At 35.6% G+C, this 17,887-nt stretch overlaps 1 protein-coding gene across 1 annotated transcript; it reads left to right on the top strand.

Moving 5' to 3' along the window:
- The first annotated feature begins 1,371 nt into the window (after nucleotides 1-1,371).
- tspan1 (tetraspanin 1) lies at nucleotides 1,372-15,066 on the top strand. The gene is made up of 8 exons (XM_089134631.1): nucleotides 1,372-1,463; nucleotides 1,616-1,678; nucleotides 7,507-7,713; nucleotides 7,820-7,894; nucleotides 12,239-12,337; nucleotides 12,649-12,795; nucleotides 14,110-14,193; nucleotides 14,486-15,066. The coding sequence occupies exons 2-8, from the start codon at nucleotides 1,622-1,624 to the stop codon at nucleotides 14,543-14,545; spliced, it is 729 nt and encodes a 242-aa protein (XP_088990757.1). The 5' UTR covers nucleotides 1,372-1,463; nucleotides 1,616-1,621; the 3' UTR covers nucleotides 14,546-15,066.
- The last annotated feature ends 2,821 nt before the right edge of the window (nucleotides 15,067-17,887 follow it).

The following is a 17,887-nucleotide window of genomic DNA, read 5'->3' as shown; positions in this document are numbered from 1 at the left end:
CTAGCCAACCTCATTACGGCTGTCCGTGTTTTTTACTGGCTCCGCTGATATAGCTGAATTTTCTTTCGTTTGGGACACTTGCCTTACTTATGATGAAAAAGTGTCCATCTATTTTATTTCTCCCCCTCCCCAAAATGCAGGACTATGTCTGGTGGTTATTAACTGCTTTAATTTCTAATGATGTCTGACAGGTGTTCTTCTTGGTGAGATTAAGGACTGGATGGGTTAATGATGGGATTGGCGAGATTGGCATAACTCACAATAGGACTATTAAAGTGACATTACGAAGAGGGCTGCTGCTGATATGTGTTTAACTCTGGCAAGGTGGCAGCAGGCAATCTATCAATTTTTTTTTTTTCTTCATGTGATTCTCTCGCCTGCAGGGCCCAGTCTTAGATGTGTGAGGAATGTCAAATAATGCTGGTCACACGAAAATCGGAAGGCGAATAAGTGGAAATGAGATTGAGTGAAGGTAAAGGAAAAAAAGTTTAGAGCAAACAGAGTTGTGAAAGATGTAACAATTTGCAGGACAAAGATGATTTTATATTTTTTTAAAAAATACTACTAGGAGTAGGAAAAGGTAGAAAAGAGAATGAGAGAAGGTAGAGGAAAGTATGTAGGTAGAGAAAAAGGAATAACAGATGAGATATACATAAAATATAATATACATATATTCCTTAAATAACTATATAAGGTTCTTTCAGCAAATCTTCAAAATCATTTGCTGAGGGGATTTTATATCTCTTTGTTTTGTTTTCCTATGGATAAAACTGGACAAAGACATTTCGTCCTCTGAGGGACCATCAATCATCTCCAAGTATCTAAGATACCAAAATGGTAAACCAGTGAAGCCATCTAAGCTGAGAGCCTTTGTACTGCAATACTGCCCTCTATTGGCAGATACATTTCATTTGGTGCAAAAGAACAAAGGAAACCACACATAAAAAAGTACACAAAGGAAATTAACAACTGATAGGTAGTGATCAAAGTCAACCTTAAAGACAGGACTTACCATGTTGTTGGTACTACTTTCTCTTTGACATTTTCTCTGTGGATACTCTTTGACCTTGGAACTATTTTATTTTTGAATTGGCGTCATGAGTATTTCGAATGACTTTAGCTAATCATCACCATTCGAAACCAAGGAAAACGGTAAAATGATTCTAAAATAATGATTATTATGAGTGTGGGATTTTTTGAACCTTATGCATTTGAGTGACATCATGGAGATAATCCACATTGGAAACCACTCTGACTGCAGGGCAATGCAAGTCAAATGACACTGTAGCCACATTCAGCCATTCTAACCAGCTATTTTATCATCAAACCACACCCATCTCACCTGTTCAAGTCTCTTCCACTCTTTCCCTCTCATTCTGTCTCTTTTCCATCTCTGTCTATTCCTCACTTAACAACTCACTCAACTGTGTTTACATCTATTAGTGCACTTTGGATCCAAACAGGTGAGTTGCTTTTACATAAGCTAAACAAAACTGGATTTAAATGGATTTAAGTGAAAAGAAGTCTTACAAACATGTCGCGTCTCTCTGTGTGAAAACAATCAAACTATGAAATGCAGCTCTGAGTCTTATTTATGTGTTTTGCTTCATTACAGAATAAAATGGGCTGCTTCACATTTGTCAAAGTTGTGATGGTTTTGTTCAACTTGCTTATCTGCGTAAGTATGCTTTATTTTCTCATTAAATGTTTACATTTGAGTGCGGGGAGAGGGGTGTTAAGAAGAATAATTGCATTTTTTTATTCATTGACTGAGACTTTTATGTGGGGTATAAAGAATGAAATAGATTCAGCCTGCCTCCGAATGAGCAATAAATAATTTATACTCTTCTCTTTACAACAAATGTGCACGGTACACACATAAATTGAACTAATGCAAACCGATAACACGAATCCATTAGGAAATGTTTCATTGCTCCATGGTGAAGTTTTGATGATCACAATCAAAGTGTGAATGTAAGGCAGCCACACTTGCTCATGCAACAATTTTCATCTCATTATTGTTCACAGCCACTTTGTTTGAGAATTAAAGCCTGCAAGTGCCTGAAATGATGGGTATGCTGGGTTGCTGGGTGGGACAGGAGGTTTTTAAGGCTGTAGCTACTGAAACAAATGAAAGTGTACATAATAGTGTGCAATATTTCATTCAAAGTATTGCTTGAACAGCATACTGTTGGTTTCTATCTGGTCTTGATAGTTGTCAAGACTTACATAATAATACCGAAAAAGAGGTCAAGGTCTTCTGCAAATAATGAATTCTATGTCTACTGTATGTTAAAAGCAGAAAAAAAGAGAAATTTAAAAGAGAAAAAAAGAGATTTTTTTTTGCTTTTTGTCAGTCAATTAACTATGTCTTGAGTCTGACATAGTTATTCAAAGACAATGGTTGTTCAACATCAACAATAGATATTGAAAAGTATTTTTAAAAAGTATAAAGTATATTATTGAAAAGTATTTTTCACAATTTAGAATCTTGCTTTGTTTTACTATGTGTGATTATGGAGTACATTCATGGATAGTAATGCTGTGTGCGCATTGGCATTATGTGAAATGTTTATTTCCTGCATTTAAAATGTAAGGCCCGTTCACACAAAGGACAATAACTATGATGATAACTATAAGGTCTAAGTCTATGGTCTAAATATAAGTCCACATCACAGTTATAACGATAACGACAAAGAGGAACTGTATCATTTTCAGAACTTTTTTTTCAGCTAATGAACAATAAAAAAAACATTGACAGCCAATTGGAATCCATTCCTCTAATGCTTGGGTATTTAATACAGCTGATGATATAACTTCAGCGGGTGTTTATTATAAACAGAATGTTATCGTTTTTGATGTGAACTGGCCTGTACTGTCAAATATGCTGCAAATAATGCCGATTTTGTGTGGTGGATGATAACCATATTTTACCTCATTAAGGGCTTTCTTCTAAATATGAATCAGAATGCCAAATTATGCAGGTGTCCAAGTTTTTGGAGGTTTAGAGCTGAATGCTATATTTGCACCCTGTGGGTTGTGGCTTTATGTATGCAGCCTGAACAACCACTAAATGTTTTTACATTTTGGCTAAGTTGAGTCTGAAACAAACCCCTATAGAGTTGTGTTCAGATTGCTATCCATTTCAAATCCATCTTGGTGGTATTTTCACTTTAGTGTTACATGATAGGATAGCTATCAATAAAATCAATGATATGATATCAATAGGCCTATGTCACACTTCCTGGACAGTTCCTGGATAGGATAGTTCACTTTGAAATTATTTTTTGACATGTTTTAGCTTACCTCAAGGGCATCCAAGATGTAGGTGTCTTTGTTTTAGGGCTGCAACAACTAATCGATAAAATCGATTATAATCGATTATGAAAATCGTTGTCAACGAATGTCATTATCGATTAGTTGGTCTGATTACGTCACGGGGATTGTTTACATGCTACATGCGCTTCTTACGTGCGCTTCATGAGGCACACACGCAGTCTCTCTCCCTCGCCGGTCTGTGCGCAACACGGACGGTTTGGAGCACATTATCTTCTGTCTCGCACGCGCATTCTTGATTCCGTGAGTTTGAACTAATTTGCGGGCATCAGGAAACCGCTATCAATATGCAGCATACACGAAAATCATTCACCTTTCGGCAAATTCGCCGTTTTGAAACCAAAATAGGTGACCTGCGTTAATCGTGTATACTTTATGAAGCCATACCGTAGTATAATGTGAGATAGAAATGTATATTTAAGTAATTAAATTCAAGTTAACGTAAGCTTTTCCCTCCACTGCGGCTGTCAGTCATTCTCTATTCGGTGTTCAAACAGCGCGTCGCGTTACAACAGTTAACATGATGAAACTCTTTCCAAGATGATTCAATGTTATTATTATAATTGATCCGTAGATAAAGGTCTATGGTTTCGTAATATAATGACTATCTTGATAGACTTTTATTGCTGTAACTAAATCACTTTCTACTGAGTGTCTGTTAGATCACAACACTAGAGTAGACTCGGCGCACTATAATTGTTCTTCACGTGCACAGTAGCCTAAATGAAATTTAAAACTGTTAAAAGAAAAGGCTGAATAAACTATTGCAAAGATACTGTATAATACACAGTCAATATTGCTTCCTTACTAAACAGCTGTGCATCTGATTTTTACGATGTTTTTCATGAATGTATAACAACAATACAAAGAGCAATGTGTAACGTTTTACCAGAGATAGTGCTACACTTATTGTCTCTTATTTTTTCCCCACTAAGGAATGTTTTTTTCACTAAATGTTCAGATTTTATAAAATTATTGTGCACTTGTGATTTTTCTAGGCTAAGTTTTTCTGAGTTATCCACTAATCTAGTTTACAATAGCATTTTTGTCATAGGTTATAGTCATATATATTTTTTTTATTTGTTGTTTTTCTATATAATGAAGTTGTCTGTATTAAGAAGATTGTTTAACACACAAAAGAGTGTGGTTTTTAGGGTTTTAGGGTTTTATTTAGTTATAATAAACAAAAAAATGAAATAAATTTTTTATCCGATTATTCGAAAAAATAATCGCCCGATTAATCGATTATCAAAATAATCGTTAGTTGCAGCCCTACTTTGTTTACACAATATTTTCAATTTTGATATTGTTCGGTCAAACCGTTATTGTCTATCAGTCATATAATGGAGGTTTAGGGGGTCCTCCCTCGGTTCACCTCAAAGAGCATGCACAGAGAAGTCAAAATTAAACATGATTTAATGGCTCGTAAATGTAAGTACACATTGATGGCCTAAGACACGAAACGAGCGGTTTGTTTGAAAAAACTAACAGTATTTATATCGTTTTTACCTTGTGTAACCAAAGCCATGTCCAACTGATCTGACGGCACGGGCGCTTCGGTCTGCGCATGCGGCGGAAGTGATCGCTTGCGCGTCTACGTCATTCATTGTTTACACAGAGATTTCAGAACTTTTACCTTTCACTGTGAAGATCTAAACATATTTAGGTATACAGGAAATCGCAATGGAAGACGATTTTGATATATCTAAATATGTTTAATGAAAGGTAAAACTTAAAAAAAAAAATTTAAAAAAAATAAAAACAGCAGTAATAATTATAGCAGAAAGAAATAAACTTTGAAGAAAAGAAGTTGAAGGTAATATGCCTGTCACATTCTATTTGCTTAGAGATGTGCCCATTATCAAAAGCTGACAATTAAACTGCTAAAACATTCAAACAATTCTCAAAGCATGAGCGCAAATGGGAAAAGATAAAAATGAAAATTATTCTCATGCGGAAAAAATAAACATTGACAGGAAGCAGTATTCGGTGTTTCATGTTCAGCTTTCAGCCAGCTGAGTTAGATGTGAATGGCCCTGACAGCCGTGATTGAGTCTGACAGAACATCAGGTTTCTGACTTGGTTTGGCACCAAATGTGAATTAACATACTGACACCAGTCCACACATTAACCCAAAGCACCCCCAAATGTGTTCTGGGGCTTAGACCTTTTGATATCTGGTTGGATGATTTCATTCTGCTTGGAGACATCACTTGAAATAGGCAGTGTCGGATAATAAAGCTATTTTACGTCTCACAGTTAAATAAGGCATTGCTTTTGGCTCTTGATACATCAGAAGACACCTAACACTGAAACTGAATGATTTCCATCATTACCAGGAGATCCATGCCATAAACAGACCTGGTTATGTGTCTGACTGTCTGCGACGAGTCTTGGAAGTGACATAAATGAGAAGTTGAGCACCTAATCCTGCAGGCTTGTGGCCATTAAGGATACCCTTTGGTTGTCTATTGAGCCATTGCCGTTGTTGAATGACCTACCTCTAGAACACACATCACTCAGGTACACTATGGCAATAATGGGAAATCCATGCAGGACCTCTTATCGGACAATGTAATGGTGAGAATAAAAGGTCACGGGGAAATGCAAACGATAAAGAAGCCAAGTCTAAATGACTATAACTGATACATGCCTGGTCATAAAGCTTTTGTGTGAACTAGAGCTTAAAGCAAAACAACTTAAGCATGAAGTATGGCTATGTTTCATGAAATAAAATACATATACGTCACTTAGTTTCATATTTCAGTTTGTTTTGAAATATACAAAAGGTTGTTACCTGCAGCTAGTCACATTATTGTACTTGATAGAGTTCATAGGAAAACATTTCTTTTAAGATAATTTCATAAACCATTTACTCTGTTTATGAGAGGATTTTGAAGACTAGAACTGTGATGAACAACAAAAAGACACTTACGCTGGTCTGTATTTGATATCCCATCGTAAACATCAAAAAGCGTGGTTGACACTTAAAAAGACGCATGAAGTTTCTGTCCCATCCTCTACAGTGCCAAAACTCCACTCAGCGCTGCCCAAAATGCTAGTAAGCCACAATGCATATGCTTTGGTGTGTGTCTGTAATGGGTTTAATCTGTCTTTTTCAGCACACGGGCAATATAATTTCCACATCCCCAGAGTAAATATAAAGCATCAATTTGCTTAACTTTTACTAAACACAGCCAGTCTGTTCAGAATCGACAGAGTCCCTAAAGGGACGTGGTGGTGGGCTCAATGAGCTCTATGCACTGCGGCAGCCCTGAGTTGTCACGACACCTTACAATCACAGTATACTGTGATTGTAAATATGTGTCGTTTGTGTTTTAACAACGTTTAGCTCAAGAATATTGATCCGGGAAGTTTGAATAGCCTATGTGAATACATTGCCAACTTCACTGATCTCCTTGAGTTATTTGAGTCCAAGTTCGAACACTATGAAACGGAGAGAGACATTAAACAGGAAGTGTCTGTCCGAGCTCCCAACAGGTTTTCTGTGGGAACGCAAATAACTTTGCATGGGAACGCAAATATTTTTGTGAGGGAACGCAAAAGTTTTTGCGAGGGAATGCAAAAGATTTTGAAAAAAAAAAAAAAATCCCATCCTAAATTTTTTCCACCGCCACGTCCCCTTTGGGGCTCCATAAGAATCAAAGCGTCCAAATTGAAGTACTTAACATTTACAACAACTGCAAAGTTAACTATTAAAATTAGGACTGACAAACGATTAATCACGATTAATCGCAACCAAAATAAAAGTTTGTGTTTACATAATATATGTGGGTGCACTGTGTATAATTATTTATATATATATATATATATATATATATATATATATATATATATACAGTATATACACACACATTAAAAAATATTATTTATATATAAAATATTTATATTTATATATAATATAAATTATATATAAATCTGTATACTGTATATACATGAAAATATTTCTTAAATATATACAAGCATGTGTGTGTATATATATATATATATATATATAATTATACACAGTGCACCCACATATATTATGTAAACACAAAATTTTATTTTGGATGTGATTAATCTCGATTAATCGTTTGACAGCCCTAATTAAAATGCAATGGTGTTGCAGGCCTACAGTAAAAATTTGAATCTTTTTTTTTTTTTTGACAGCTGGCAGGCATGTGTATGGCATCTGTAGGGATATGGGTGACTTTGAATACAGATGCCTTCATGGAAGTTTTGCCACCCTTTACTGATGAGTTCCTGAGTCATGTCAATGTGGGAATCTTCAGCATCACTATTGGAGCAGTTATGACTCTACTCGGAATGCTTGGGTGCTGCGGAGCTCAGAAAGAGAGCAAATGCCTTCTCATAATGGTAAATCTCAATAATTGTATTACTTAATTTCAAAGTGCCATATGATTATAATGTTTTTACGTTAGTTTTGCTTGTATGTTCACTCTCTTCTGCTCTGTGCAAACAGTTCTTCTCCATCATCCTGATCATTTGCATTGCTGAGGCGGCAGCTGCAATAGTATCACTGGTTTATTCTTCATATGTGAGTCTTGCCCTAAACCACTGACCTCTCTGCCAAGCCTCCCCATCCCCCCACTTACTCTTTGTCTCTCTTTTCATTTTATCTGGATGTAAATTCCCATCATACTCTGGCCATCATTAAATTAGGGGGTTTGAAATGGCTCCAGCACATTCAGCCACTTAATAACTCCCAGATTGCCTCAGGCGCTATGCCAGCACTCTCACTTTGAGCAATTTATTGCACTACAATATTGACGTTTAGGCATTTTATATGCAAAACAGGCGATTTACATACAGAGCTTCACCCATTTAGTGAAATGTATAATAATTACAACAACTTTAAATGAGTTATGGAGGGTATGTTAAGAGAATAGTGCCATTTAATTAAAAAACACAAAGGCCTTTTAGGGCAAATTAAAAAACTGAATTTTCCATTTAACAGACAGTAATCACATTTAGCACATTTGAATAGATAAACCTATATATATATATTATGTAGCTTTTAAGCTTTTATGTATTTTTAAAAAAAATCATCAACAAATGTCTGTAAAAAATGTAGATGGATGGTTGTCTTATCAATTCTTGTTCTGATCAACCTCTAAATTACTCTTTCCTTTCAACCATCCATGCATGGAGGAAGTGGATCCTTGTCAGTTGAATCCTATTCCAAATTATTTGGTTAAAGCCTGCCTACCTTCCCTCTCTTCTCTGATTACTGACATACACTTTGCTTGTTTATGGTATTGGTCCGTCCTTACTCAAAACCACTTTGATAACTCCTATACTTAATAAACCGGAGGCTGATTCAAGTAACTTGATCATTTTCACTCCATTTCAAATCCACCGTTCCTTTCTAAAATACTGGAAAGAATTGTAGTAGCGAAATCGTTTGTATGAGTACTGATAATAGTTTGTATGAGCAATTTCAATTTCCGTCCATATCATAGTGTTGAGACTGCACTAGTTAAAGGTGCTCTAAGCAATGTCGGGTGACGTGACTTCTTATTGACGTTTAAAGTATTTCTCATCTGCACTGACCCCTCCAAACCCCACCCCCAGGGCCTTCTTGTCAGTTATTGGCTGGAACAGTTTGTTATGTTTCGTGGAGCAAGTTGCCGCAGTTTGTTTTTGTTGCCATTTGTGGAGCCTGGGTTGTCTGCATAGACCATGTTTTTTTACAGTGTGTTTAGGGGACAGGCAGCTAGCTTACAGTGAGGAGATGTTTGCTGTATGTGACAAAAAATGTTTGGTCCTAAAAAACGTGTGACATCACTTAGAGCACCTTTAAGATCTCTAATGACTTATTGTCAGCTGAAGACTCTGGACTTTTATCTATAATTATTCTGCTCGATTTGTGTGCAGGATTTGATGCTATCTAGTATGATACTGTTAGACAGATTGGAGTCTATTGGAATCATTGTTACCCCCTTGACTTGGTTTCTATCTTATTTTACAGGTGGTACTCAATTTGTACAGCTGAAGCAGTTTAGATAAAAGCCTTTATATGTTAGTAATGGTGTTCAGCAGGGCTCATTTTTGGGTCCTCTTTTGTTCATTATTTATCTTTTAACCCTTGGTAATATTTTTAGGAAAGTTGCTATGCCGATGACACCCAAATTTACCTGTACTCCAAACCTAGCTCTACTTTTCCATCTATCCTCTCAGATTGTTTAGCTGAGAGTAGTTTACATCAAATCTTCTTTAACTTAAAGGCAGTAAAACTGACATTCTTCTTGTTGGTTTAAAAAAAAAACAATCTGGTCAATTCTAAATGTTCATCTGTGAATATTGATAATTTGCCAGTGTCTGTTTCGAAACAGGTTAAAAATTTGGGTTTCCCTTTGTTGTGATTCTTGTTCATGCTTTAGTAACTTTGCGAATTGATTACTGTTACACTCTTTTTTATGGCCTGCCTTCAAAGCTTCTCTACAAACTCCAGCTAGTAAAGAACTCAGCTGCTCAAATTATTTGCAGAACACATTACTCCCATATTACAACACTTAGAATGGCTCCCAGTTAAATATTGTATTGAGTTGAAAATCCTTCTTCTTACTTCCATTACATGGCATGCAATAATCTTGCCCTTCATACTTATCTGACCTTATTCATATCTACACTTGTACTCATACTTTATCATCTTCTGCATTCACAATTTTTGTTCCTTGAATTTGCTCTACTTCCATGGGGTCCTGAGCCTTTAATCTTACAGCTCCTTATTTATGAAACTTGTTGCCTGGAGGTGCAAAACAGTGAAAGTCTGCTTGTTTTTAAATCTTGTCTTAAGATCAAACTTTTTGACAGGATTTATGTGATGCTGGTATCCAGTCTGTCCATTCTGTAATAATGATTATTTGTTGTTTAATGATGATTGTCAAGGTGTCCTTGAGTGTAGGCGCCTATAAATAAAATGTATAATAACAACAAATTGTTATTTAATATTCTATGTTTAATTTAATAATCTTTAATACATTTTAATTCAAATCACTAATTAAATTACATTAACCATGTTAATTCAAGGTCAAATATTATTGCATAAAAGATCATCAGGTTTTACACAACTTACCATACCATACAAAACACAAAAAATGCTAAATACTAAGTGTACTTTAGTTTCAGTCGTTATCGTGTCATAATGTGTAATGAAAAATGTATCACACTGTATATTTGGGGTGTTTGGTAATTGCGGATCTACTCCATTGGGAATTAAAATAGTCTTCTAGGCGTTTATGCAAGGGTAGAATCAGTTTGTTGATGAAACATCATTTGTATAGCTATCTGGATGAAATGTGGTACTTCATCAACAAGCTAGGGTGGGTTAATGCTACTGGGGAGTCACCAGAAAGGAAGAGTGGAGGACATTCTTGTGAATTATACATCGACTAAATCATTTGGAGGAATGATTAAGCATCCAAATGCCCATTTAATGTGCTGTTTGTCACCATCACACATTTATCCATTCATTCATTTATTTATTATCATGACAGAAGAAATTGGTGTTTTAATAATTCATTTGCAAGTCTTTGAGCAGCTGCTCCATTGTAGTTTCGATAAGAAATAGGCTTCACTAAGTCATAAGAATCATACAGTATGGAACTGAATAGCATTACATGTTTACATTAACATGTAAAATTGTTATGGAGTAAGCCAAATCGTTGTGGAGATTACGTTTTTTAATGTTCAATTGGTCAGAGCTGTTTATTGTGAGATTCAAAATGTAATCACTCTCATTTCAATAACATTAGCTGGCGTGGTGTCGTTTGGCAATAACATTTTCACTGTTTGAATTAAAGATTGTTATTATGATAGGAAAAGCTCATCCAATTTACGTTCTTATATTGTATTACTTTCAGTTGACGTTATAAATGGAATTCTGTGCCGTATGCACTGGTCTCAGATCAGCAATTAGCAATCGCTCCTTTACCATAAAGTGCTTTGTCCTGTCTATATTGTGAGAGAATTCCACCAGACATTGATGGATTATCTTGCATGGAATAACTGATCTGTGTAGCTTCCACTGCTTCATACGTGGGAGGGGGAGCACTTTTAATCATGTTTTGTCTGCACATCCCCACAGGCATGCTGTGCTGAAGACACACTTGCTGACCATATACTGTACACACGTAATACTTAGCAACAGAGCCCTTGTAACTAAAATTCATCTATGGTTATTAATCGAGTTCCAATGAATCGAATTCCTTCCCTTCTTCCATCAGAGAGAGAACGATATGCACCAATGCATTCATATTATTTTCCATATTTATCACTCATTCAGTTCTAAAAAACACCAAATAATAGGCGTAAGAGTAATTATGTTCTTTGAGCATCAAAGTGCACAGGCAACTGTCCCACCATTTAGGTATATAGCAACTGTATATTATACAACAGTTGTTATTGAGTTGGACAGGTCTAATTTTTTTTTTTTTTTACAATTTTAACAATTTAACCAATGGAAACTTGCAAAGTATTTGTAATTTGTTTTGTAAAGTGTATTGTAAAGCTTCGGCCTATTGTAAAAATAAAATAAAATATGTATGTGAAATGTGAACGCCACTTTGACAGCCCTATACTCATGCATTTAACATATGCTTGCGCGAATAAATTACAGATGAATATATCTTTGATAGCCAAAAGTATCAATATACTGTATAAAGAAATAAACTTAAAATTACCACTAAAAATAGAGCCTTTGTTTCATTTAGTCATGATAAATGTAATTGCTAGTGGCTTGTGGAGACAGTGTTGAAAGCAGTTTGCTGTAAAAGAGAAAAAAAGTGTATGTTTGTGTTTTAATCTACTAGTTTCTATTTCCTTCTGAATTCTCATGTGTGCCTTTTCGTCTGTCCCTTTCTGTCTGTGATTCCGAAAGACTGAGATCATTCTACGAGCGTGGGCCATACCAGGACTGAAGGAGCAGTATGGGAAAGATCAAATCCTCACAGGCCTGTGGAACTCAACCATGACAACAGTAAGCCACAGCCAACCAAATGCTTGCATAGATGAGTATCGATCTGTGCCTCAGGCTTTTCAGTATGTGGTCAAATACGATTAATCCATCATGTCAAATTTCCTGGCCAAAAGTGCCTTTAAAACCAGTATGGTGTAGGTGACAGTATGTGAAAATTAGCTTACTAAACAGACTGCCTCGAGTTTGACAGTCAAATGAAAACCCTTCAAGAGTTTTACAGATCAATATAACATGGTAACATATAGATATGTTAGCCTTACAAATTTGTGAATGTGGAACTGAATCCTATGCCCTTTCATTTTGTGTAACAGTTGCAGTGTTGTGGCTTCAGCAACTACACAGACTTCTCTGAATCCTACTACTATAATCAGAATGGGGTCCTTTACCCTCCGACCTGTTGTGTAGGTCCTGAGGTCTTCCCCTGTGATGAGGACAACGCTAATTTCAGTAATGTGGTGGTGAGAAACATGCAGTTCTATCAAATAATTCCACTGCAAAAGCTAGCAAGAGTTTGGAAATGTTTAAAGCTGCTAGTACAGTAGGTGCTGTATTACCAGTGGCATAGAAACTAGATTTTTAAAAAAAACAATTTGGCAAATAATCATATATATTCTATACGTTTTTGCTGCTGTGTGAAGAAAAATAATGAGTATAAATTGCCATGTTAAAGTGCTTGCTAATACATGAGCTTTTCTCCATATAAAAACATGTACAAACATTTGCAAATGCATATGACCTGTCTGCAACTGCTAAATGATTACCATTTACTATGAAACTTTTCTGTACTTCTAAAGGTTGGGTCATCCCAACTCTTTGGTATCAAAATAATCTCTGGTTCCCAGTTGGAAGTCAATAATTCTGATAGCAGCACCCAGCAATATTGTTTTTGAGCCAATAATCTGAGCCATACATAGCATATGATTGATGCTGCATTAAATTGCACCTGGGAAACTCGTACCTCATGCCATGTATTCCTAAGTACACTGAAGTAGCCAAGTAACTACATCTGAATTTAGAATTGTGAAAATGAATAAAATACAGCATGCAAAATGAAAATAACTTTCAAAATCAATCATTATATTTCACTACACACTTGCTGTTCCCTCAATATGCTCTACATAGGTTAAATATAATATTTTTTAATGTAAATGGCCATTTTTTATAAAATAGTCTGTAATGCTACTTGATAATGTAAACTGGTGTTGTCACATTATTTTAATTTATTATCGCAATTATATTACTGTAATGTTTCAAATCGACACGACCAAAGTCTCTGCATGCAACTTGTGTATCATCTAGAATTCTCAGTTTCCGACTCTTAAATACAACTTCTCTCGACCATTCATGCTCTCGGAACTCATACTCAACATATAATGAGCTTACTTGATGGACTCATTAGTCCAGAATTTGAAACCGGATTCTAGCAAACTATTATTTTTTAGTTCTGTACCAGAAATAAATGGTAGTAGACATAGTAAGAGTAGTATGTGGTTCAGAAATCAACCAATCACTAGGGAGTAACAGGAAAAAGTCACGATGACAGCTCTGATTGGCTGAAGGCATCATAACCAACTATGGCTAGTGTCCACTTACCAGCCGTTCTGCAGGAATTACTAGGCGAATGTGTCCTTATTAATATTCATGAGCCAAGCTGATTAGGTATAAATGTGACCTCCTCAACACTGTTTAGATCGTTCCTACGCCCCTGTGTATTACAGCAGTGTGTTTATATGATTTGGGCCCTCTCGTCTGATATTGGTTTCTCTTCCCAGGGCTGTTTTAAACAAATTGTTAAGGTCACCCAGAGGAACGTTGACATTGTGGGAGGAATAGCTGCTGGAGTCACTGCCATTGAGGTAAACACAACACATCCATCATGCTGTTACAACAACAAATGTATTGAAAGAAGTGTATTGGGTTTATCAGCTCTCAGGATTTGACTATAGCCTTTATCATGATTTGTTAAGCTAGCCTATTTGAGAACAATTTACCACTTTGCATGTCCAGCAAAAGGTGTAGCGAGGGGCATTATTGTCTTAACAGTTTTCAAAATGCATTTAAAATGTCCATATGCATGTCATAGGCACTTCAATCATATGCCAAAGATGCATTATTTACCTACAATTGACAATGTATTTTGTTTTCTAGTTGGCAGCGATGGGAATGTCTTTGTATCTCTTTTGCTACCTGGACCAAAAAGCAGCCTAAAAGTTTAATTTTACTTGTTTAAAATGATATATTTTGTTTAACTGTAGATATTAGTCCATTATTGTAAGATTACAAGGATATTATGAAATTGTCTGTTATTTGATTTTGAAATGGGATGTTATATAACTGTCATTCTTTTTTTTTTCCCCTGAGCATGTAATGTAATGCAAAATAATACAAATGTTGCTGTATTCCCTTTGTACAAGAGAAAGTAATTTTATAACCAGAGATCAAGCTCATTAACATAGAGAAGCAATAATTGTTTTGTGCTGAAACGCTTAATGTCACACAAGCTGTTCTTATACATGAAAATGAGTTTAGGGAGAGATAGGAATGTTCATGCAGAAATGTGTCATAATTTTTTTTTTTTTTTGCACCATACAAAACTATTCCTATATTGAATATAAGAGTGATATATAAGTGACTTAGGTTTGTAAACAGAAGATACTAAAAAAAATGCACACACAGTCGAATCACATTTACGCATGGGATCAACCACACAACATTTGCATTGATTTCAATAGTCACACCATTTCCTTTGTGGGTTGCTTCCGATTTCCACATAATTTGCCTGCTGTGCTGTCTGCTTATCTAACAGGAAACAATCGTTTTAAAAATAAAATAAATGTATATTTTTATATTGAGAAACTATTAAAAAATACATAAATATAATTTTATGTGTAACCTTTCAATAATTAATCTTTAAAAATAAACACATTAAGAATACATTGTTTAAATGCTTAGAAATAAACTGTAAAAAGTTAAAGGTACACCATTGTGTATATTTAGCCATCTAGCAGTAAAAAAAAAAATGCATGCATGTTTGGAAGAATAATATTGTTTTGGTTGTGCTTTGGCTCTGTGGTTAACCTTCATAGACATAAAATACAGGAGTAGTGTATTATGTAGGATACTGCTCATAAAACATTCTCTACTACATAGTTTAAGGTTATAGTTTATGGAAAGGATCTCAAGGTGACTATAGCTTTGTACTGTAGTGTGTTATTTTACCTATGTATACTTCTTATAAAGGGATTCACTTTTTAAACTTTAGTTAGTGTTTAATGTTGCTGTTTGAGCATAAACAACATCTGCAAAGTTACAACGCTCAAAGTTCAAAGCAAAGAGAGATATTTTTATTTATTTAGCAGAAATTGCTTTTTAAAGACTACAACAAACGGCTGCGGGACTACAATGAGTTTCTTCACAGGTTAAAGACATCACTAACCCTAAAATTGACATAACCCCTGCTCCCGGGAACATGATTTATAAGATTATCATGACAGAATGTGCTAATCAATGACTAGATGATAACTCCACATCAGCAACATAAATTCATCAACTAACCATTCAGAAATGTCCTGTTGCATTCTACATGTTGTCACTTCTTATTGAGTCTCTCCATCTTAACCTGATACCGGTTTAAACATAAATGACTAGAAGTTTTTTTTAAATGTTCAGTGCTAGAGCTTGCATAGACTAGTCGAGTAATCAAGAGATCGACTACTTCAATCACTAGTCGACGCTGTCGGAAACAATCGACTACTCGAGTGCCCATTCCATAAATGAATTCAAAATGACGAATGTCACCAACTGAAACCATGCATCAGATGTGTCGAAATATTTCATCAAGGGTGACAAAAATATCGTAATATCACATATCACGTCTAAAAACACACTCCTTCTTCCCACAAGTGCTTGCGCTTCCATGTCATCTGTCGTTGATACTGTATGCAACCCTGAACTGCCCTCTCCATGATGACGAGGAAGTATCAGTAAAGTATTAATGGTTTCTAGCCCTTACATTAGCTTTACTAGATATGGAGATGAGAAATAAAAACCCACCCTGTACAGCTATGGTCAGATCGCGATCGTGTCGCTTCCATTATGAGCACGCTTGAATTAATAAACATTTATTGATGATAACTATTTCATGTCTTTTTAAAAAAAATAAAAAAATAAAAAAAATAAACTATTTCATGTTTTTTATCAACAATTGTGTCATAACCACGGGACTCATCATCAGGCAATCTTTTACTGTCTATGAGGCAATCGGGTGGACATGGAGGCATAAAGTCAAGTGAGAAGCCCATAGAGAGCCCATAAAGCAACAACAGGACAAAATAATTTAACAACAGATTTTTCAGATTTCAATTCAGATTTGTCTTGGCACAGCTAGTAGGGACAACTGTCAGAACGATTGCTCACGTCACATTAACATTGTCAAGCCCAATTTGAGCCTGTGCAATATGCACAGCAAACAGGAAGTGATCGCTTCTAATTGGCTTCAATTTTCTCCACTGAAATCTATGGGGTCACTGTGTCGATTTAATTTAATGTCTATGGGTCTGCGACACTGCTTATGATTTATAGTAATTTGAAAAAAATGCACTGGTGCATTTCATTATAGGGTGATTGTGTACACACATTTTAACGTGTGTACACAATCAATATCCCTCGTAGTATAGTAAGGCCTGTTACTTTAATGATTTGTTGAATCATGACATAAATTGAAATGATATCTAATTATAATAGTAATATTTTGATAACGTGTCAAGCAGTGACCTCAACCTCATAACAGAAGAGAGTCTGCTGGCAAATGAGAACAAGACAGAGCTCGTAATAAAACGAGAAACAACATTGGCTTGGCTTTTACCATATGGTGGGAAATTGGGGATAAGAAATGTTATAAAAGCGACATGGACGTTCAACATGTGAGTAATGTATTTTCTGTTTTTAGATACATCACTCACATGATTGTGTACACACACTGCTAACGCATTTACGTTTAAATGACATGTTGTAAAAGTAATTTTGCATAATATGTGCCCTTTAAAGAGAAAGTTCACTTGAAATTAATTTTTGATATGTTTTAGCTTACCTCAAGGCCATCCAAGATGTAGGTGTCTTTGTTTCCACAGTATTTTCAATTTTGATATTTTTCGGTCAAACCGTTGTAATGGAGCTTTAGGGTCCACCCTCTATGGGTTCACTTCAAAGAGCATGCACAGAGAATGACTCGTAAATGTACACATTGATGGCCTAAGATATAAACAAGCGGTTTGTGTGAGAAAACAGTATTTATATCGTTTTTACCTCGTGCTACCAAAGCGATGTCAAAATGATCTGACGGCACAGGCGCTTCGGTCTACGCATCCGCCGGAAGTGCTACTGGATATGTCACTCTTTGTTCATACCATAGACTGTGGTTCATACAGAGATTTCGGGAGTTTTACCTTTCACTAAACATATTTAGATATACAGGAAATCGCAATGGAAGACGATTTCGGTAGGCCTATATCTAAATATGTATAGTAAAAGGTAAAACTTCCGAAATCTCTG

Source organism: Pimephales promelas, chromosome 8 (assembly GCF_988280905.1).
Source record: "Pimephales promelas chromosome 8, fPimPro1.hap1.1, whole genome shotgun sequence".
NCBI classification, from domain to species: domain Eukaryota; kingdom Metazoa; phylum Chordata; class Actinopteri; order Cypriniformes; family Leuciscidae; genus Pimephales; species Pimephales promelas.
The sequence above is the reverse complement of the archived record's forward strand: the minus strand, read 5'-3'. Positions and strand labels throughout refer to the sequence as shown.